Here is a 21,845-nt window from a genome sequence, read left to right as displayed (position 1 = left end):
CTTTGTATTTATCTCCACAAATACTGGGAGAGAGATAAGATAGGCAGTGGACTCACAGGCATGTGCTTATCTGTCATTTTCTGGTAATACAGAAAATGATCAACAGCCCAGGATATACTTTCCCATTGGTCTTGTGGGTGTTTCCTATTCATCCTTGGTCCACAGTGGAGGAAGAGCCCTTGCTATGATTCCTATGGTTTGAGGGGCCTCTTGCCAGCTGCTTTCCTGCTCTGCATTCTAAGTGTGTAGGATCTGTACAAAATGGACCTACTCTAATTCCTATTTAACTTTTCCATGGGTCTGTGTTTGTCAAAGCTTCATGCCAACTCTGTCAGAAAAAGAAATGCCACAAAACTTCTCTTAGGAAAGGGAGAAAAGACCTACTTTATACACTTGCTTTCATGCTAATCACACCACCATTCAAATCCCAACTGAATAGGGGCCCTACAATAGCCTGGGAAATACACGGAGCGTTTTCCAAAGTGCAGGCCCCTTCACTCAAAATGTTTCATTTCCCTGGCTTTTTAACACCTTTGGAGAAGACTGATAAGAAGAATTAACAATACAATCTGATATTGCTGTCTCTCTGCAGAAAAGATATTCCATTTCTATAGAAAATTGGCCAAGTATTCTCCTACCATGGCTCCTGACCTTTTCTTCTAAGGCTCTACAGAACTGGAACTGAGATTCTCTCTGATATATTTTCAGTAAAAGTGGATAGATGGCCCAAGTGACCAGCTCAAAGCAGATTCTAGCAGAGCATTTTCCCTGAAATGTTAGTAAATGACCTCTGCTACTGATTAGCTGAATTATTAACAGTGTGTCACCAACCCATCAATGAGGATTGCTATAGACATTGCTGACCAAGTTCTGAGAAAAACAGAATGAACTTCAACCTCCACCTTCATAGTGTTGTTGTGAAATCCAAGTGAGTTAATAACGTATGAAAAGCCCCTAGCTCACTGCCTGCCACATATTAAGTATTCAGTAAAGTTCATGCCTCTCCCTTCCAGTGTAAAGGTTTGGAGTTCACGTCTATCCTCTACGGATTTACAAAGAAACAGGACATACTGAAATGGACAAAAGACTTTAAACTTCAAGTCAAATCTGAACACTTTACAAGGTGTGATAATTTCATTTTTAAATTTTCTGACTTGCTTGCTTTCTTCATATGCTCATTATTGAAACTAATAGTGAAAATTCAAATTGCAATCTTAATTCTTGGAGGAAAGAGCATAGGTGTTGGTTGGGTCATAGCCTACAAGCTCCACCATTTTCTAGTCCCAAGACCCTGAGCAAGCCCCTCAATCTCTCTGCACAACGACTGTCTCATCTATAAAACCAGTTAGAGGAATACCTCCCCTTCAGGCTTGTATGATTTGATGAGATTCGTGGATGTGTCTGACTATACTGTCAATGCTCAAAAAGGTTAGTTTCCCAGCTTTGTTCCAACTGACATGTGAACAATGACATTTTGCATGTGGTGGTACTGATGTTTTGTTTGCTTTGAGGGGCTAGGTAACTGGAGATCTACAATGAGAAAAATTAATTGAGGCAAGAAAGAATATATAAATTCAAACTCTCAGATGCAAACGTTATCATTTGGTAGAATTGTTCAGTAAAAGGGATTATTAATTAATAATAAATCCTTGGATTTCACAGCTAGGGCAAGCACAACTGCAACAACAAATTTATGGCAAAATCATAAGTAAAGGTCCCTCAACTCCATTAATAGCCTTAGGAAAATTAAACCTAAAATCAAGACAGCTTATTATTCCCCTCGAATTGAAAGCCCTGTATTTTGAATGCTTTGACTCAAGAAGTATATTTTAATTTCCCAGCCAGTCCCTAGGAATTCTGCTTTCATATAACATCTATAGAGCTGACCTTTCAAAGCAATCAGTCACAAAGGTGAGTGCAGCCCAAAATCCCTCCTGCGGTGTCACTGGAGCTGCTACTACTCTCCAGACAGATTTAAATGACAAACCCAATAAACAAAAGATTCTCCAGTAAGTTGGTATTCAACTTTGGAAATATTTTTAAAATCTCAGCTTGCTGGAAGTTCCTCTCTCTGATCATATGTGCACTTGCTTCCAAGGAAGACACTGTGCTTCTAATCAAAACATCCATTAAGGCTAAGATGACAGCAAGACAAATGTAACAATGAGAAATAATGGATTAGGCCATTCTTCTCTATAAACCTACTGAGGCCAAATTGACCCAAACAGCTACTCTGGGAGAGTGTCTAATGAAATCTGCTGTGTGGCTGAGACGCATTCTGCCACTTCCTGTCAGTGGTTGCTAACTTTACAACAATGTGGGTCATTTGTGGGGAAGAGGCTACTGGTAGAAGTTCCATGTACTGCATTTAATGAAGGAGCTGCATCCGCAGCCACTAACCAGAGAAGCTCAAAATCTTTCAATGTGACTTAAAGGTTACACCAAACCACAAGGACAGTAGCTCGAGCCTAAGGCACAAAAAGGGTCACAAACAGAGTGACCCATTACCACTGCCTGATGTGAATGATAAAAGGCCTAAAGTCCCTTCTTTTTTTTTTTAAATGATACAGAGTCTCCCTCTGTTGCCCAGACTGGAGTGCAGTGGCACAGTCTCGGCTCACTGCAACCTCTGCCTCCCAGGCTCAAGCGATTCTCCTGCCTCAGCCTCCCGAGTAGCTGGGATTACAGGCACCCGCAACCGCACCCGGCTAATTTTTGTATTTTTATTAGAGACAGGGTTTCACCATGTTGGCCAGGTTGGTCTCGAACTCCTGACCTCAGGTGATCTGCCCGCCTCAGCCTCCCAAAGTGCTGGGATTACAGGTGTGAGCCACTGCGCCTGGCCTAAAGCCCCTCCTTTCTTTAGAAAGCCTTCTATAGGATCCAGGACCCAGTGGTCTTCCTTACCTCAAAATTTAGAGCTGATGGTCCATTCTAGGGTGTCCAGCCTTTTCAGCAACAAAAATCCCTCATAGTTAATTCTTGCCCCTCTATGACACATCTAGAAGACATCTGTACTTACCAAGTAAACTATATTTCACATCGTTTATTTTTGCTAATCCAAGCACAAAAAGTGTCTCATCTCATGATTAGCAGAAATAAATAAGACCAGAGTGAACTGACAGCAGTCATTCACATCACAAACACAGCATGCTGATACTTTGACTAGTCTAGGCAGAGGCTGATGCTGTGAGTTAGGCTTGACAAGTTAATCACTGGTTAAAGTTCAGTATGCCTAGATATTTCTGAAGTACTGAAAATAGCAGAGGATGCCCCATGATTGACCTAACAGACCTTCACAGTTCCAGAGAACCACTAGTCCAACTCATTTTGGACGACGCTTCAGGGGTTGCCAATGCGAAAGCCAGCATGGAGTAGTGGAGAAAAGCGTGGGATTCAGAAACACGTGGAGAATATAGGCAGTAGGGCCTAGTAGTTAAGAATGACCTCACCAGGCAGACGTCTGACCCCACCTCTCAAACTCACTCACTGCACCACCTTTGGTAAGTTATTTTTAACCTCTCTTACTTCCGTTCTGTAAAATGGAGACAATAGTAACAAGTACTTTATAGGCTCATTGGGAGGATTAAATAAGAGAATGTACACACGCTGCTTAACCTGGTGAGAGGTACCTAGCTAGCACTCAATAAATGTCAGCAATCGTCATTATTTAGTCAAGCTTGAGTCCAAATTCCAGCCCCGATACATATCAGCTGTAAGAACTTGGGCAAATCATTTGCCCTCTCTGAGCTGCAAAACCAGGTTTTACACATTTCCCTTATTCTGTTATTAAAAAGGTTAAGTGAGAGATCATGTGAAGCACCTAACAATAAATGGGGATCCCTTTTCCTCACCCTTTTGTAATATTTGAGGTTCAATTTTCACATACTTACAACTTGATTTTTTAGTGCATTTATAGCTCAACTCATTATTCAGGATTTGTATTTGTGTCTTATATTCTTTAATATTTCTTGGCATCCAGCACATGAGTCTAAAAGATACATGGTAATTTTAGTTCCTAAGATGACAACTACAGATACGCAGCCATATATCCAGAGGTGGGGAAAAGGGTGAAAAATCAGCCTCATCAGGAACTGAAAATAGATGGGTTTCTATTTCATGCCTTTAAAATATTGTAAAGCAGATCCCAGGGATATATAGGTTTTACTATTTGCATGTTTAACTGTTTTCAAAGTACTCTGAAGATCCATTCTTTGTTCTGCTGAGACAAGAGTCTGTACGTCACAGTCACAGCCTGCTTTGTGGAAGTGCTACTCAGTGGGTGAGCGGGTCTAGCTGACCACCCAGCATCGATTTCCCAGTCAGCTTATTGTTCTCTGTTCACTCATCTTAAACCCAGTGGCACCACTAAACTGATTCAAAACGTGTTTCTTTGTGAAAAATCCCTCTAAAAACAAAGTGACGCTTTAGTGGTTTTATGAATATGTTAATTCCAAATCTTCAGGAAAATTCTGGCATTGTTTCCCTTACATGTTTGCATTAATCTTAAGGTATTTCTTTTTTTTTTTTTTTTTTTTTTTGAGACGGAGTCTCGCTCTGTCACCCAGGCTGGAGTGCAGTGGCGCGATCTCGGCTCACTGCAAGCTCTGCCTCCCGGGTTCACGCCATTCTCCTGCCTCAGCCTCCCACGTAGCTGGGACTACAGGCACACGCCACCAAGCCTGGCTAATTTTTTGTATTTTTAGTAGAGACGGGGTTTCACTGTGTTAGCCAGGATGGTCTCAATGTCCTGACCTCGTGATCCACCCGCCTCGGCCTCCCAAAGTGCTGGGATTACAGGCGTGAGCCACAGCACCCAGCCCAATCTTAAGGTATTTCTAAAATGATGCAGCCTCAACGGAAAACAGTTTGGCAGTTCCTCAAAAAGGTAAACATGGAGTTACTATGTGATCCAGGAATTCCACTCCTAGGTATACAGACCCAAGAGAACTGAAAGCATTTATATGGATATTCATAGCAGCACTATTCATAATGGCCAAAAAGTGGAAATCACCCAAATGTTCATCAAGTGGTGAAGGTAAAAATGAAATGTGTTATATCTACATAATGGAATATTATTTGACAATAAAAAGAAATGAAGGATACAGGCTGCAATATGAATGAACCTTAAAAACAGTACGCCAAGCGGAAGAAGCCAGTCATGAAAGACTACATATTATATGATTATACTTACATGAAATATTCAGAACAGGCAAATCTATGGAGAAAGAAATTGGATTCGTGGTTGCCATAAGATGTGGGAAGGTGGAGGAAAAATAGGGAGTGACTGGTAGTGGGTATCGTTTCTTTTTGCAGTGATGAAATGTTCTAAAATTGGTTGTGGCGATAGTTACCTAACCGTGAAGATACTAAAAACCAAAAAAAAAGAAAAGATACTAAAAACCAATGAATCGTGTGCTTTAAAGAAAGGAATTGCATAGTATGTGAATATCTCAATAAAGCTCTTTGAAAAAAATACCATTGCAACCCAGGAAAAACCCTTTCTCTAAGCCAAGAGGATTTATAGCCCACTTATTTTAAGGGGCATTTGAGAAACTTAAAAAGTCCAGAACAACAACAAAAGAATATAACTCACAGCCTCGTCTTCATAATAAGGCTATGCACATAAAAAAGCATTTACTAATAGATTTCATAAATCTCCTATAAATCCTGCATTTAAAGTGTTTCTGGAAGGAGTGGCCTCACCATAGTTCAGAGGCTCCCAACCTGGAGTTCAGGAAGTACCTGTCATGTCTTTCTTTTTTTTTCTTTTTGAGACGAGTCTCGCTCTGTCGCCCAGGCTGGAGTGCAGTGGCGTGATCTCGGCTTACTGCAACCTCCACCTCCCGGGTTCAAGCAATTCTCTGCCTCAGCCTCCCGAGTGGCTGGGACTACAGGTGCCCACCACCATGCCTGGCTAATTTTTTTGTATTTTTAGTAGAGATGGGGTTTCACCATCTTGGCCAGGCTGGTCTTGAACTCCTGACCTTGTGATCCACCCGACTCGGCCTCCCAAAGTGCTGGGATTACAGGCGTGAGCCACCGCACCCGGCCCTGTCATGTCTTTCTTATCCAGCCCTCTCTGCTCCCACCACAATACCCTCGGTTCAGCTTGCACTTGCCACCCCACTGGTCTTTAGCTCCTCTGCCTCTCATTTGCCTACCCTCAAATCCAGTCATCTCTCCCAAACCCAAATAAGATTAAATTAATTCCCTCCTCCAATCTTCTCATGAATATGTTCATTCCAAAGGTCTTTTATAAAACTATTGTATTTTTCTTACATACTGTAACTAGCCTTTAGTTTTTTGTTTTTATTTTTGTTTTTTTGAGATGTAGTCTCGCACTGTCACCCGGGCTGGAGTGCAATGGCTCTCTCAGCTCACTGCAACCTCTGCCTCCCAGGTTCAAGTGATTCTCCTGCCTCAGCCTCCTGATTAGCTGGGATTACAGGCGCCTGCCACCACACCTGGCTAATTTTTTGTATTTTTGTTAGAGACGGGGTTTCACTATGTTGGCCAGGCTGGTCTCAAACTCCTGACCTCGTGATCTGCCCGCCTCGTCCTCCCAAAGTGCTGGGATTACAGGTGTGAGCCACTGCACCCAGCCGCCTTTAGATATTTCTAAAATGGTGCAGCCACTATGAAAAACAGTTTGGCAGTTCCTCAAAAAGGTAAATGTGGAGTTACCATAGGACCCAGCAATTTCACTCCTAGGTAGTAGGTTTCTCTATGAAATCTTCCAAGATAAAAATAAAAAGAAAAACAAAAAGAAAACTTCATTTGCTCTCCTGGTTCACCAAAATAAAACTCAAATTCCTTAGCTGCCTGCCATACCCAGTCCCCTTTCATAATCTAGCTCTAACCTATCTCTCCAGCCTCATCTCCAATGTCCTCCTTTCCTCCCCCGCACAGTGCAAACACACAATATTGACATTCCAGCCACCAGCTACTCACTCTTCCCAAATAGGTCCCTGCTTCCAAGTCTCAGCACCTGTGCTTCACTCTGCTGCAATACCTTCTCCCCCTTCCTGGCTTGTGAGCTATTATTTATCTTGCAAGACCCAGCTCCACACCCTCAGGCAAGCTTCATCACTCTTCACTGTGCTGCTAGAGTAGGCCCTCCCTCAAGGCTCCAAAGTCATCACTTATATAGTGTTCATCATTAGGCAAAAGCCTGTTCCACTTTCACCAGCCTGGGAATTCCTTAAGGCCATGGAAACCCTGGGGCCTGGCATATAGTAGGTGCTCAAGAATCATCTGCAGAAGACAAGGCTTATACCTGAAAGACAGGTACAAACATAGGCTTAATAGGCTCTCTAGAAATTATACTGATTGATACCACAAACTAATTTGGGGGCCAGATATAAAGAAACCATCAATGAGAATGGCTTCCTTCGTGTCAATGTAATAGTGTATTATGTGTTTTAGGGATACATAAACAGGAACCAAAGCACACTACTTATTATGACAAGGCGCTTACAATGATTTGCATTTCTCTGCAAAACTCTTTAGGCATATAATTTTGTTAATTTGTGACAAACCTCAAAAACACACTTACCACCAATACCTTGATTGCAATATATACTTTCAAAGCACACAGAAATCAAGTTCCTTTCAAAGGTTTCCAAAAGAGTCTGAAGTGCGTTGTTTTGTTTGGTTTGTTTTAAATTTGGGAATTTAAATGCAGATCATAATTTATAATTTAACCCAGACTTAAGGTAAGAATAGTTTCACAAGGATGTTCAAGAACCTGACCTAGCCTTCTTTTGAATGTTGGCACTGACAATGCGTGACCTTGAGAAGTCTGTTTAATCTGAGACTGTTTCATCCTCAGTCACATGGGAATAAGGAGAGTTTGTTGAGAGGTTTTTAAAAAGCAAAAATAAATAAATAAATAATAAAAAGCAAAAACTTTGAAAACATGGAGTCTCTTTTTTCTCCCCTGAGATACATCATTTGAAAAAGGTGGCACCTGTTCCAGCTCAAATCATTCAGCAGTGATCTTGGTAATAAGTACTTTCCTGAAAAAATACCAGTTTGAAGAAAAGTAATATTTCAAAACACTGCCTAGTCCTTCACATTTGTCCCACGTATCTTTGGCTTCACTCAGCTAACATCCACTGATATGGATTAAAAGTTAAACCTGTTTGTCTTGTTCCTTTTTCTACTGACGCATGCAAGAGAGAGCTCTCCAGGGAACTCTCCTCATGAATAATATCAAATTTCAAACCAACAAGTCCACATCCGAAAAGCAGAATGGTAGAAAGGCAAGACCTTGGTTCTAGGTCCTCCTCTTTCACTATCACTGGACAATTACTAACCAACCAAGACCTCTAGTTCCCATTTGTGAACCAAGGGCATTGACTAGGATGTGGTGATGATAATGACTGCAGCAACTACCTCTTGAGTGTCTCTATGCACCAGGCACTGTACTAGGCATGTCCCCACCACGTCACAGTGCACACAGAATCTCATTTCGTAAATGAGGATTTATGAGGCATCACAGAGATCAAGTAAACTTGCTTAAGCTTCTATGGCCAATAATAGTGAGCAAACTCCAGTCTGACTCCAAAGCCCGTGCTATTCCCCTCACACCTCTCTCCCTTCCCCAGCTCAAAAAGGCCTATTTTTCTAACTGACATTAAAAAATGACCTTGGTATCGTTGATAATGAAATCTCCAAGGTACTTCCAAATTCTAAAGATTCCATGAATCTAGGCAATGAGGAATTGCTCCAATGGTATTCTCTTTATTATGTCTACAGAGAAGCTTATTCATCAAGCTTTAAGCTGTTTTGCAATTATTTACATATTACTCTGTCTACTCCACTGCCCAATAATATCCTTAAGACCAAAATAAATAAAATGGAAAGAAATGAAAAAGACTGCTTTGATTGCATTAATTGCAATCAATTAATTGCAAATTAAAAAGTGGGGCAGCAAGGTAACCTGACAAGAGCTCTGGAAAAGTTGGTGACTGCTTTCTAGCTGGGTACCCTTGTGCAAGTTACTTAACATCTCTGAGCTACAGTTCCCTCTTCTATAAAAGGGATCGTCTCTATACCACATGATTGGCCTGTATAATAAATATGGTAGCCTAGCTCAGTACCTTCCTTCCTCAGCAAATACAGAGGGTCCCCTAGATGACCAGCATTTCGATCATTTCCAATCATTTCTGTTCTTTTTTTTTTTTGAGACAGCGTCTCGCTCTATCACCCAGCCTGGAGTGCAGTGGCGTGATCTTGGCTCACTGCAGCCTCTGCCAACTGGGTTCCAGCAATTCTCCTGCCTCAGCCTCCAGAGTAGCTGGGATTACAGGCACACACCACCATGCCCGGCTAATTTTTGTATTTTTAGTAGAGACGGGGTTTCACCATGTTGACCAGGCTAGTCTCGAAATTCTGACCTCAGGTGATCCACCTGCCTCAGCCTCCCAAAGTGCTAGGATTACAGGCGTGAGCCACCACGCCTGGCCTTGCTGTTCTTTTAGTTTGGTTTTCCTCTGGGCTGTTGAATGACACGAATGACCCAAGTGAGAGTTGACCCTAAAACAGACCACGTGTCTAAATTCTCTCCCACCCTTCCTAAGGCATATCTGTCTTTCTCTCAAGATAATATGGCCTTCTCCCTTTCAAAGGGGAAGAATGCAACCACCAAAGCCTATTGAGGTTCCTGCACTTTGACTTTCCCAGAAAGGGTCAGGAAACCTGCCACTGCTTTTCTTCAGCTAATGGAAAACATTTGTGTCCACTCTGCTTGGTGTTTTCTTGGGATTCTTCTCAGAATCTTTTTCCTTAATACAGTTGAGGCAACTTTGCTGCCAAGAAATAAGAGGATTTTATAGAACCATTGAGGAGTAAGAAAACTGGGAGGAAAATGAAAATTCGACTCTATGAAGAACAATAGCAACTTCATTCCTACCTGATAATGATAACGTGATTTTGAACTTTTCAAAATGCTTTCAGTTTCATTATCTCACCTGGGTTTCACAACAAACAAGTATTACCAGGTTTGCTTATTTTACAGATGAGGAAACTGAAGCCTGGAGGAGGTTAAATAATTTTTGCCCAAAATTACATGCTGGCAAAAGGTGGCTGTTAGCTTTATGTCAGGATTCAAACACAGATTTGGGGAAATTCAAAGCTTGTATTGTTTCTACACTACTTTGCCAAGCTTATTTTATCTTCTAAAGGCTCTATTTAGGAATCTAATTTATTCCTGCTTCACCTTGCACTCATGCACAAACTTCAATATCTCAAAAGAAAATATTTAAAATTAACACCTCATTTATCCAAAGGGGTCACATGGCTGGCAACTTCAATTACATAGAGTTCGGTTTACAACCAGAAAATACATAAAGATTTTAGCCTCTTGGCATTAGAAACAACACCAAGTCTTTGCACTGAAAGACACAGGACACCTTCAGGTCTGCATCCGGGGTAATTTTCCATTCGGAAGAATTCTTGCAAACTTGATTATCTTTACTGAAAAAGACAGGTGCACTGGTCACAAACAAACAAACAAAAAAAGTACAGACAACCTAACAATGCAGAAAATGCCAGAACATTCAGTGCAGGGACAAAAAGCCCACTACATAATTAAATTGCCCTTAAGATATCAGCTGTTAAACAACATAGTGATTCTAAAATTGGCCTGATAAGAATCACCGGCAGCGTTTATAAAACACAGAATCCCAGGTCCTGGCTCAAAGCCAGCTGAATCTGAATATCCTGGAGAAGAGTCCAAGAATCTGTATTTCATACCAGATAGGCCCCATGTTAGGTGAGTTTATGAAATACTGGTGTAATAGGCAACCCCAAAACAAAGTATTACTCCTCACATAACGTGTAGTGGATTGAACTGACACACAGGACAGGGTTTCTCCATAAATATAACTGCCTACACAGGGAAGAAGCCCTTGACTATGGTCTCATTAGCATCACGCTGTGACCAACTGGGCTTTCTAGCCCAAACAACTGCACAGGAAAGGGTAAAGGAAGAATCTAAAATTGACAGGTAATCAAAAGGGTTAAAAGCAGAAAAGGGGCCTGGCATGGTGGCTCACACCTGTAATCCCAGCACTTTGGGAGGCTGAAGCGGGCAGATCACAAAGTCTGGAGATCGAGACCATCTTGGCTAACATAGTGAAACCCTGTCTCTACTAAAATACAAAAAATTAGCTAAGCATGGTGGCACGTGCCTGTAGTCCCAGCTACTCAGGAGGCTGAGGCAGGAGAATCGCTTGAATCTGGGAGGCAGAGGTTGCAGCGAGCCAAGATCACGCCATTGCACTCCAGCCTGGGTGACAGAGAAGACTCTGTCTCAAAAAAAAAAAAAAAACCCTAACCATTATGGACAGTGAATAAAAGCTTTTAACCATATTAGAAAAGTCAACAGGGCTTACCTACTAAATGATCCTAGGCTGGAGTGCAGTGACACAATCATGGCTCACTGCAGCCTCCAACTCCTAGTCTCAAGGTATCCTCCTGCCTCAGCCTCCCAAGAAGCTGGGCTACAGCTACAGGCTTGCACCACCGCGCCCGGTTAATTTTTGATTTTTTTGTAGAGACAAGGTCTCACTATATTGCCCAAGCTGATCTCGAACTCCTTAGCTCAAGTAATCCTCCTGCCTCTGCCTCCCAAAGTGCTGGGATTACAGGAGTAAGCCACTGCACCCAACGAGGCTCTTTTCTTTATTTTAATCTACGAAGGATGGTTGGCTAGGCAATTTACCGGTTGATTAATGAAAATATGTAAATTTCAGGAAGCAGGTGAAAGGACACATCTGGCGTAGGAAAAATCTAGTCAGTTTCTCAACGTATTGCCTTAACCTTAGTAAAAGCAGTGCTTACCTCCCCTCCAGAATTAACACCAACTTAAGCTAATTTTCAACATTAATTCTTTGGTCATACATATATAACAATTCAATTAATGACAAATGGTCTAAGAGGGGCAGTGGGTAGGTTTCTACATCACAATATCTACCAGCCTAGACTTATAAAATTGTTACAGCTAGAAGGACACTGAAAGATGGTCTAGTTCCTTCCCTTTTTCGCAATGGTAAAGAAACTGAGACTCAGAAAATTTAAATGAATTTTTCCAAAGCTGTACAGTACAGTGGCAGTACAAGACTATAATGACTATCTCTAGTTTGTGATGATTCACAGAGCTAATATATAATGAAGAGCTCAGCAGAGTAGATGCATAGGGTAGACATTCAGCATATGTCAAGTCTCTAATGTCAAGCCTCTACTAGAAATCGGTCACCGCATGTTTAATGGCAATAATAGACATAATCCCACACAGTCATTTTGCAGGTGGAAAAAAACTGAGACACACAGAAAACCAACTCATCCACACAATGCAACTCGATAGTGGCACTGGCCAACCTGGAACCTGAAGCTTCTGACTCTAAGTGTCTTTTTTTCACTATACCATGCTGCCCCTCTCTCACTATTTAAAGTAAATAATAATAAATGATGACTCTATGTATCCCATATATAGAACCAGTTCTAGAATTTTAGCTCAACCATTTAGTTGGAAATCAAAAAACATCCAAAAACGTGGTGGAGCAACCAAATTAAATAGCACGGTTGCTGACCACCCAAATTCTGTATCACTGACTGGAAGACTGGGACCAACTTTATTTTTCTGCTTTGGTGCAAATGGGTAACTGGGAAATCGGGACAGGCAGAACTTTCTGCAAACCGAGCTTCAGAATTTTCTGATAAGAACCTGAATTTCAAGATTCTTCAGGTGGGGAAAGGACTCCACTCATGCTAAACTGAGAATTGGGGATCAATTCAAATCGACTTCAGTGTTAGTCTATCCTTCCCTTTTCTGAGACATGGTTTCTGGTTTATAAAATGGAGATAATTTATTCATAGGGGTTGCATTAAAGCGTGCATATATGAATTTATATAAAAAAGAGACTAACAGAGCTTAAAAAGACAATAATTGTTCCTCCCTTCTTACCTGGGAATCGTCTGTCACTCTTCTGTAACCCCATACACCACAATCAATGTACAAAAACCAGGAGGTGATAAATATTACTTAATTAAAAGGAAAACAAAATCAATTTCAGGAAAACTATCACGCAAAGATTCATAACTGTATTTAAAAGCAATTAATCGGTAAAGATAGCTGTCCAATGAAAGGTAAACTCCCACTGGTGTTATTTGACACCAGATTGTCTTGGCTTTCAAACAAGAGTAGACTTCTGCTTTTTCACCAAGAATTTAACGTTCTAAAAAGGTATGTGAAACAAGTTAAACTACTTGCATATTTCCACTTACATAACACTGACATGGCACATCAGCTTTTATTTTTTCCAGATACTAGATGAAGTTTCGTACATATTCCTGTGAGAGAATAAACAGAAAACTGTCTCTCTTCTTAATATATTAGTGCCCTGTAATCCAGACCATATGATCAATAAACTATATAAAAATTAAATTATACTGACGGTCTTAGGCAAAAAGTGGAAACAATTTTTTTTAGGACTGTGGTGTGCGGAATATTAAAATCACATGTTGTGCTATTAATTTTTCTTTTGGAAGCCAAATAGAGTTCTCCTGCATAAATATCTCACCTAAATATTTCTCTTACAAAGAATTTTTCCTGTTAAAGGTGTTTGAGAGACATTTAATTAGTGATATTGTAATTGGCCTGTGCTCATGGGAAACATTGATCAATAAGTCACTTTGAAAATGTTGCCATGGTTTTAATGGCAAAGCACCCCTTAAAACAAGTAGCTATGTGCCTCTATAACAAAATACATGGTCCTGACACCTTATTGCTTTTTGGAGATAAACAAAATCATTTTGTTCAAACATAAGACCAACAGTGAATAAATATAATAAACAGGTTAGAATATTAGCTTTGGGGGGACGGGGGATAGTGGGGCAAATGAAGAACTGAAACGTGCATGTGCACACACCTTTTTTACACCTCCAATGTACAACAGAGTAGCTTGGGTTTTTACATCCCTGGCTAAACTATAGCTGATGGTTGTGTCTTTTTGCAAATTCCTTTACATCTCTTTCCTTTTCACTTTCATAAGACACCATCTCTTGGGACTGCCTTCTAAAATCACAAGGGTGCAAAGGAAATTGTACAAAGGCTGTCAAGCATGTTCCAGCTCTGCTTTCTTAATCACAAGGTAGGAGGTAGGAGGGTATCCTGCACAGGCACTCTAAGAAAGAGCTTACTCTGCCACCAACAAAACACACTGAGTAAACACAGGGAGTTCCAGGCAAGTTTACAGCAAACAGCTTCCATGTGTTTAGTGCTTCCTTGTACTCCCCTGGGACCAGGGAGGGTCTTTTAAAAATTCAACAGCTTGATTATAAGACTTTAAGTAGTAATCTGTCCCACTGTGCATGATAATAAGCCAGCTGCCTTCAGGAAGGTAGGCCCCCCAGTGACAATTCCTTTACATAGCATCTTAATGTTGAATTAATGTTGAGAGATGTGGAAATGGGATGTGCCACCTGAACTACAGTGACTTTTCTTCCTTTCCACCCCTCCACCCTTCCACAGAGCACAATTATACCTTCAGCTGTCTCTTCTTACCTGAAGGGGGCCGTTCTTATTTTTAAACTCTAAGAATCCTATCTTTCTTTACTATGGACCATCAAGAGGACACTGCACAGTAAGGACAGTGCTACAGAAAGAGTCATGAATACCAGGGAGGTATAACTCTAGCCTAAGAAGTCTCTGATCTGCAAAATCTGCATGGACAAATCCATTTCAAAGGGGACTTAAGTCTGTGCAGGAGCTGTATTTTAAGGGAACTGAATTGGGAACACAGATGTTTCTTCAGTTAGCAGAGTTGGCAGAACAGCTTCTGGACCAAATCCGAGTTCTTAATGCGGGAAGGGGCCTTGGAGAGCATCTACTTCAACCCACTCATTCAACTGCTGAGGAAACTGAGGCCCATGAGGCAGTTAAGTGGCACACCCAGCAAGTGGCAAGAGTGGCAGTGTTCTGATGACAAGTACTGTGCGTTTTCCATTACACCATGATTCGCTTTAAAAAAAACAATCCTAGGCTGACTTCAACCTTGGAAGTCCTGTTCATTCGTGTGAAGCGCTTTCTCCCTCCCCTACCGAGTTCATAAATCCTCCTCACCCTCCCACTCCAATTCCTTTAACTCCCACCGCTCTTCCAGCTGTGGCTTCCAACGACTTTGGAAAACAGAAGTGGACCATCGCCTCAACTTTCTGGGGGCGCAATTAAATTTGTGGTCCCCAAACAAGATCGCAGCTGGCTTTCCCAGTGCCTCAATGTGCCCATCAGGGAAATGGGGCTCATCACCCCTGCTGCACCGAGTCAGAGAGTGGGCGAGCTAAAACTGATGCCCGTGAAGCCGCCTACCACCTGGCACACAGTAGGCACTCAAGTGATTGCTGAAGCCGTGCCCAGCACCAAGCCCGGGGAAAGCACCTACAGGAGAGAAGCAAGTGAAAAGGCCGGCTAGCCAGTCTGGCGAGCCTGGGCAGCAAAGGCGGAAGGGCTGGATGTTTACATACAGCCGCCGGGAAGGCAGCTTGGCTCCAGGCAGGAGCCCGACTCTCGGGGCGATCCATTTCACTCGGATGGAGGGCGACCAGCTAGCTATACGCTGGCTCTAGAGCACGGCTCAACCAACTTCCCCTACGCTAAAAGGACGAACCCACACCTTCCGCGGGATTCCGCCCGGGCTTCCAACGTGGAGACGACTTTTACTGAGCTGGTTTAACAGTTGCCCACGAACGCTTAAGCACGCCCAGACCCCCTCAAGTACAGGCCAAGAAGTCGGTGGGATCGGGGAGGGCGGGGGCTTCGGGCCTGGGCGGCGCGAAGGCTCCCCAGGAAGGCTGCGGGGGCCCCCCGGAGCTGACGGCGCGGCGCGGCGCTGCGCGGCCCCGGACTGGGCTGGGACGCGCGCCGAGGGACGAGGGGCCGAGGGGCCGAGGGACAGCGGGGCTGGGCTCACCCATGAAGAGGCAGAAGAGGTCGAGGCAGATGAGCAGCACCCGCTTGCTGCCGCTCCTCCTCGGGTTGTTGTTGAGCGCCGGGCTGCCGCCGTTCTTGCTCTCCGGGACGATCGCTTTGTCGTACTTGTAGTTTTGCATGGCGCTGGCTGCGGCGCGAGCCTCCCGCCCCGCGAAGACGTCCCGCAACAGCAGCCACACACCCAGGCGCCCGGGTCGCCTCCTGGCCGAGGCTGCTGCGGATAGTGGCGGGTCGGCCCCGGCTCCGGGCGCGGCGGCTAGAGTGTAGCCGGGGCTGCCTGCCTCCAACTGCAGAAGGTGGTGTTTTCTGCTCCTCCTGCGCGCCTCTGCTTTCCTCTCTCAACCCTAAATCGTTCGAAAGTCCAAGGGGAAGAGAGCCAGATCCCGAGCAGAAACTTTTGCAGAGCTGCGCAGCTTGGGGCGCGCTGTTCTGGCGCGCGTCTGAGTGCGCGAGCGAGCGAGTGGGCAGCGCGGGCGCTCGGCCACCTTCCTCCGCAGCTGGTTCCTTAATGAATGGGAGCTGCGCTGAGCCCAGCAACTCCGGAGCGCCAGCCCCAACTCTAACTTTGCCTCCTCCTCCTCCTCCTCCTCCTCCTCCGGCTCCTCCTGCTCCTCCTGCTGTTGGTGCTGCTGCCGCGGCGGCTGCTGCTGTGATCGCCTGGGTTTGTTTTCTGCACTTTTATTTCACGAGGTCCTTTAAAAAGAGAAGACGTGGGGGGAGAGAGAGAGAGGGACCTCCTTACTTGGCTCGGATGGGATTCCGAAAGCACAGCCCCTTCCTTAAGCTGCCTAAGACGTAGGATAATTAAGGCCACATTTTCCCCCACCCCCTTCAAAAAAAAAAAAAAAAAAAGTCCTAAAAGGAAAAGTTACTCTCAAACCAGAGAAACCGGGAGCCCCTAGCGTTCAGAAACACCAAATTGTCACCAAAGAAAAAATATATATAAATAAAAAGAAACGTTTTCTTGCTGGCCTTGGGTCAAGTAAAAGTTAGGGCTGTACAGCTAAAATGCATTTTTCCTCACCTACAAACCTGAGGCTTTCAGGTCTTTATTGTGACTTGAATTGTATTACCCTGAAAATATAATTTTTAAGGAAAACGAGTTGTTTGTTTGTTTAAGATCTTAACATCCAACACCGGGTACTACGCTAGATTTTGAGAATACTAAAATGAAAAAGACTGCACGACTGTGGAACCACATCTCCTGGATTTCAATCCTGTGACTCCGTGCCTCAGTTTCCCCGTATGTAACTAGAGATAACTGTTCCTTTTCATATAGGGTGGTTGTGAAGACTTAATTTGTTAATCCGTATAAGCTCCTAGAACAGTGCCCAGTACATAGGAAGTGCTCTGTGAGGGTTAGCAATTACCTTTTTTCTGGGTGAAGGAGTCTCAGGCAACCCCTCTCTTGGCCCCAAGAGTAATTCTACTACTATGGGGAATTCCAGGGCAGCCAAAATGCTCTCTGCTTGAGTTTCAGACAATCTAACATTTTTCCTTAGAGGCTGGCATCTTATTTTTAATTATTTTATGTGAGTTAATCTTTTTTCCAGATAGAGAATAAACATTTCCAGGGCAAGGGCCTTCCCTTGTATCTTCTATAGTGCCTAGCATGGACCTGGGCACAGTGGACAATAAATGGATGTTTTTTCCAGGTGGTTCTTTGTGTGCATTCAGAAATGGAAATATTTGTAGCTTTTTGATACATTATATGAATCATGTTCTTTCTTACACTGACTTGTTTTGGGTTTTGATAACTTTATATGCAGCCACCATCAACCCTTTCTGGTACAATTGCCCTTTCTGGTACAATCCTTTCACACTCCACACCCCTGCTCTCCTGCACGCTCTGCCTATAATGCATACCCTTTCCTCCTCTAGTTAGGGAAATGCTTCTCTTGCTTTAGTATCCTCTGAAATGTCACCTCCTCTCTGAGTACTTTCTTCATTCCTGCACAGAATTAACTTCACTGTCAACTCTTTGCTTATAACTATTTTTTTCCCCCCGAGATGGCGTCTCACTCTATCACCCAGGCTGGAGTGCAGTGCCTCAATCTTGGCTCACTGCAATCTCCGCCTCCTGGATTCAAGGGATTCTCTTGCCTCAGCCTCCTGAGTAGCTGAGATTACAGGCTCGTGCCACCACACACGGCTATTTTTGTATTTTTAGTAGAGATGGGGCTTCACCATGTTGGTCAGGCTGGTCTCAAATTCCTGACGTCATGATCGCCTGCCTCGGCCTCCCAAAGTGCTAGGATTACAGGCATGAGCCTATCTCAGCCTGATTTGGTGTTACAGATGGTAAAGACTAGCAAATTGTGTAGGTTATCAGCGCCGCGGCATCTCTCTAGTACCTAGCACGGGATTTGCTGTGTACTGAATTAAGCTCAAGTTAGGACCGGTTAGTAAGTGGGGCTTGCAAAGAAAGACAACATTGCTATCTTCTGGAAGCAAGAAGATCTGACTCTCCCAAGAAGTTTTGGAGCTGAAGCATCCAACTGCAAATCACACACAGCACTCTCAATTCAAATAGCACAGGTAAAAGCCAGGGTAGTTCAGAAGGCAGATGCTTGAGATAGCTTTTTCTTGAGAAACACCTTCTCTTGAAAAGTTAAAAGAGTGGAAACAAAACAAGGCCAGGTTCATAATTATTGACATTCTAAGAGGAATTCAGGATTCCAGGGTCTTTGCCTACTCAATTGTCTTTGTAATTATAGTCATCTTTGAAATTCTTAGTCATCAAACCATGCTTTTGGAATTCCAATCTAAAAGCAAGCTTTCTTGAAACTGCAGGCCTCTCTGATCTTTCCCTCCTTGGAGCTCTAAAAGACCTTGAGTATCTACTCAAGGTCTTATTCCACTGGACACGGCCCTATCTGATTACTTCACTTTGCAAATCATGAAATTACCTGCAAAGTGAAATAATAAGACAGGGTCATGTGCAGTGGAATATAGTGGCTTGTCTTACTTGCAAGTGGTCATAATTTGTCCCTCAAACATTGTTAGCTCCATGAGGCGAGAGCCTTGACCTTAATACCACAATAAATAATGGTGAAATCCTAAGTCAAAGAAAGAAATAGTAACTACATGAATTTTATAGGTACCTCCCTGTATGTTTCCTGTCTGCTTTTCCTTATCTGTGAAATGACTTTTATTAATTTAAGAATACACATATTTTTAAAAGTCAGACTGGCTGGGCGCAGTGGCTCACGCCTATAATCGTAGCTCTTTGGGAGGCCAAGACAGGCAGATGGCTTGAGGCCAGGACTCCAAGATCAGCCTGGCCAACATGGTGAAACCCCATCTCTACTAAAAATACTGGTGTGGTGGTACAGACCCATAGTCCCAGCTACTCCCTGAGGCTGAGACACGAGAATTGCTTGAACTGGGCAGGTGGATGTTGCAGTGAGCCCAGATCATGCCACTGCACTCCAGTCTGAGCAACAGAGGGAGACTCTGTCTCAAAAAGCCTGTTATTCCAAAAGCAGATAAAAGGGATAATAAATGGATGTTTAAATAAGACTTTTATATTTCCATTTATAAGGCTCTGTGGGCTATTTTTCCATAACTAAAAGATCATAGTGTTAATTGATGTATGTAGTTCTATGCAAACAGGTATTATATTTGGGTAACTCTTCAAAGGACCGCTACAAATACTTGTTATTATAAAACTGATTTGAACAAGTAATAAAATATAGTGTCAACATATTTCTTTAGATAATGGGAAATAAAGCAGCTAACCAGACATATAAACTTGAAGGCCTCTTTGCCTTAAACCCTAAAGTTGAATAATCTTACCAGCAAATAAATTGCAACAAAACAGACTTGATAATTTAGAATGGTGTCATTTCAAGGTAATTAAGTAATTAGAATTTCTGGCAAACAAACTTACCAAAATTCACACATCAAAATGACATCCAGTTCATTAAATTGGTCTGTATAAAAACTATAACATCAGCAGGGATAAATGCCTTTTTAAGATTGACTTATTGTGTGTGACAACAACAGCACATCATTCTTATATAACTGATACCTCCCAACATTTAAATGGCCTTCATTTCTAAGATCTCTCGTTACCTCATAATTTTCTTTCTCTCTCTTTTTGACTCCCAATATTTAATAATTAATTATTTTTAGTTTTGAAAAGGTATGAATTGGCTCTAGAAATATTGAAGAGGAAAGTAGCTGAGTCCCTTTTATATAAAATTGTATGGTCAAAAAGTAAGAGCCTAAGTTTCTTAAGCCATTGAAATTAACTTAAGAAGACATAGACATTTTGACTAAGAAGAGTCTGTTTATCCAGATTCTTCCAAACTGTTATATTCATATTCCACCTCTGGTTTCTACTAAACAAAAATTGCTAGCTTGCTGCTATAAGTGTTGGATTTGATATCACGAATGCTTCCAGAGGACTGAATGGAAACATCTACAGTAATACTCCTGAGAAAAGGCAGGAAGGGGCAGGGGATTAGCAGAAGGGTTTCTGCTGTTTGACCTGAGGCAAGCTGAATAACCTCCCTGAACCTCAGTTTCCTCAACTTTTAAATGGGGCTGACATTTTCTGTAGTTGTGAGGAGGGTTTAAAAGTATAAAATGAAATAATACATTTGAAAATGCTTGGTACACAATAGGCAATCAATAAATATTAGTTGAATGTTAATTTTGTTTTTTCTTTGAGATAGAGTCTTGCTCTGTCACCCGGGCTGGAGTGCAGTGGCGCGATCTCAGCTCACTGCAGCCCTCCTGAGTTCAAGCGATTCTCGTGCCACAGCTGGGATTACAGGCATGGCCACCAAGCCTGGCTAATTTTTGTATTTTTAGTACAGACGGGGTTTTGCCATGTTGGCCAGGCTAGTCTTGAACTCCTGGCCTCAAATGGTCCGCCCACCTTGGCCTCCCAAAGTGCTGGGATTATAGGCATGAACCACTGCGTCTGGCAAGTTGAATGTTAATATTTTCAATGAACACTTTATTTCTACAAAATACCTCATTTAAATACAGCTATTTAAAAAGCATTTATCAAGTACCACCTTGAATATAACCATTTAATTGTAGTCATCCTTCCCTAAATAAAATAACATCTTCAGCCTCTCAACTCCTGTCTTTTTAAAATATGCAATTTCTTGAGGTTTCAGAAAGTATTAATTCAAAATACTTATTTTCTTGAACGATTTACTTATATGTTGTTTTCTTCAGGATTGTTTGTGAAATCCAAGAAAAGCCATTTGCTTAAGCTAATAATCTTGTGAGAGTACAAGTGAAAGTACTTTCATTTTAAAAGCACTTTCACATCTATTATCTTATTTTTATCTTTACAACTCACTGAAGTAGGTGGAGTTGCTATCATTAGTCCCATTTTACAGATGAGAAAACTGAGGCAAGCTCACTTAACTGGATAGAACTGGTTTTCCCCATAGGTAAAATGAAAATGATTCTAACATTAGCTCATGCAGGGTGAAGTGTATAATGCTTTACAGTTTATAATATTTATAATACAGTTATACCCCTTACAGTTTATAATGCTATTTACATTCACTGATCTTGTTTCCGAATAGGTAAGGTGGAGATTATTATCCTTGTTTTAGAAATAAGGAAATTGAATCTTGGAAAGATAGGAGATTTGATTAAAGTTGGTGGTGAGGAGATTCCTGAAGAGCCACTGGAATCCAGGTCTCTTAATTTCTAAACTAAGGTTTTTTTCTTTACCCCACAAGGTCTCACACTCAAAGGTGCTCAGAAATTTCTGCTGTTCAACAGTGAATTCACCGAATAACTTAGAGGGACTGAAGAATTAGCTTCATGTCTTTAGTAAAAAGACAGAGGGGAAGTTGTATTTTGTTTGTAATTT

At 42.3% G+C, this 21,845-nt stretch overlaps 1 protein-coding gene across 1 annotated transcript in view; it reads right to left on the bottom strand.

Moving 5' to 3' along the window:
* Positions 1-16,823, bottom strand: part of PLPP3 (phospholipid phosphatase 3) — an 84,753-nt gene extending 67,930 nt beyond the window's left edge. Inside the window, exon 1 of the mRNA XM_016919260.3 lies at positions 15,978-16,823. Within this exon, the coding sequence (XP_016774749.1) occupies positions 15,978-16,116 (139 nt within the window). The 5' untranslated portion in view covers positions 16,117-16,823. The remainder of the gene's footprint in view (positions 1-15,977) is intronic.
* Between the last annotated feature and the right edge of the window lie 5,022 nt (positions 16,824-21,845).

This window comes from Pan troglodytes, chromosome 1 (genome assembly GCF_028858775.2).
Source record: "Pan troglodytes isolate AG18354 chromosome 1, NHGRI_mPanTro3-v2.0_pri, whole genome shotgun sequence".
Classification (NCBI taxonomy): domain Eukaryota; kingdom Metazoa; phylum Chordata; class Mammalia; order Primates; family Hominidae; genus Pan; species Pan troglodytes.
The sequence above is the reverse complement of the archived record's forward strand: the minus strand, read 5'-3'. Positions and strand labels throughout refer to the sequence as shown.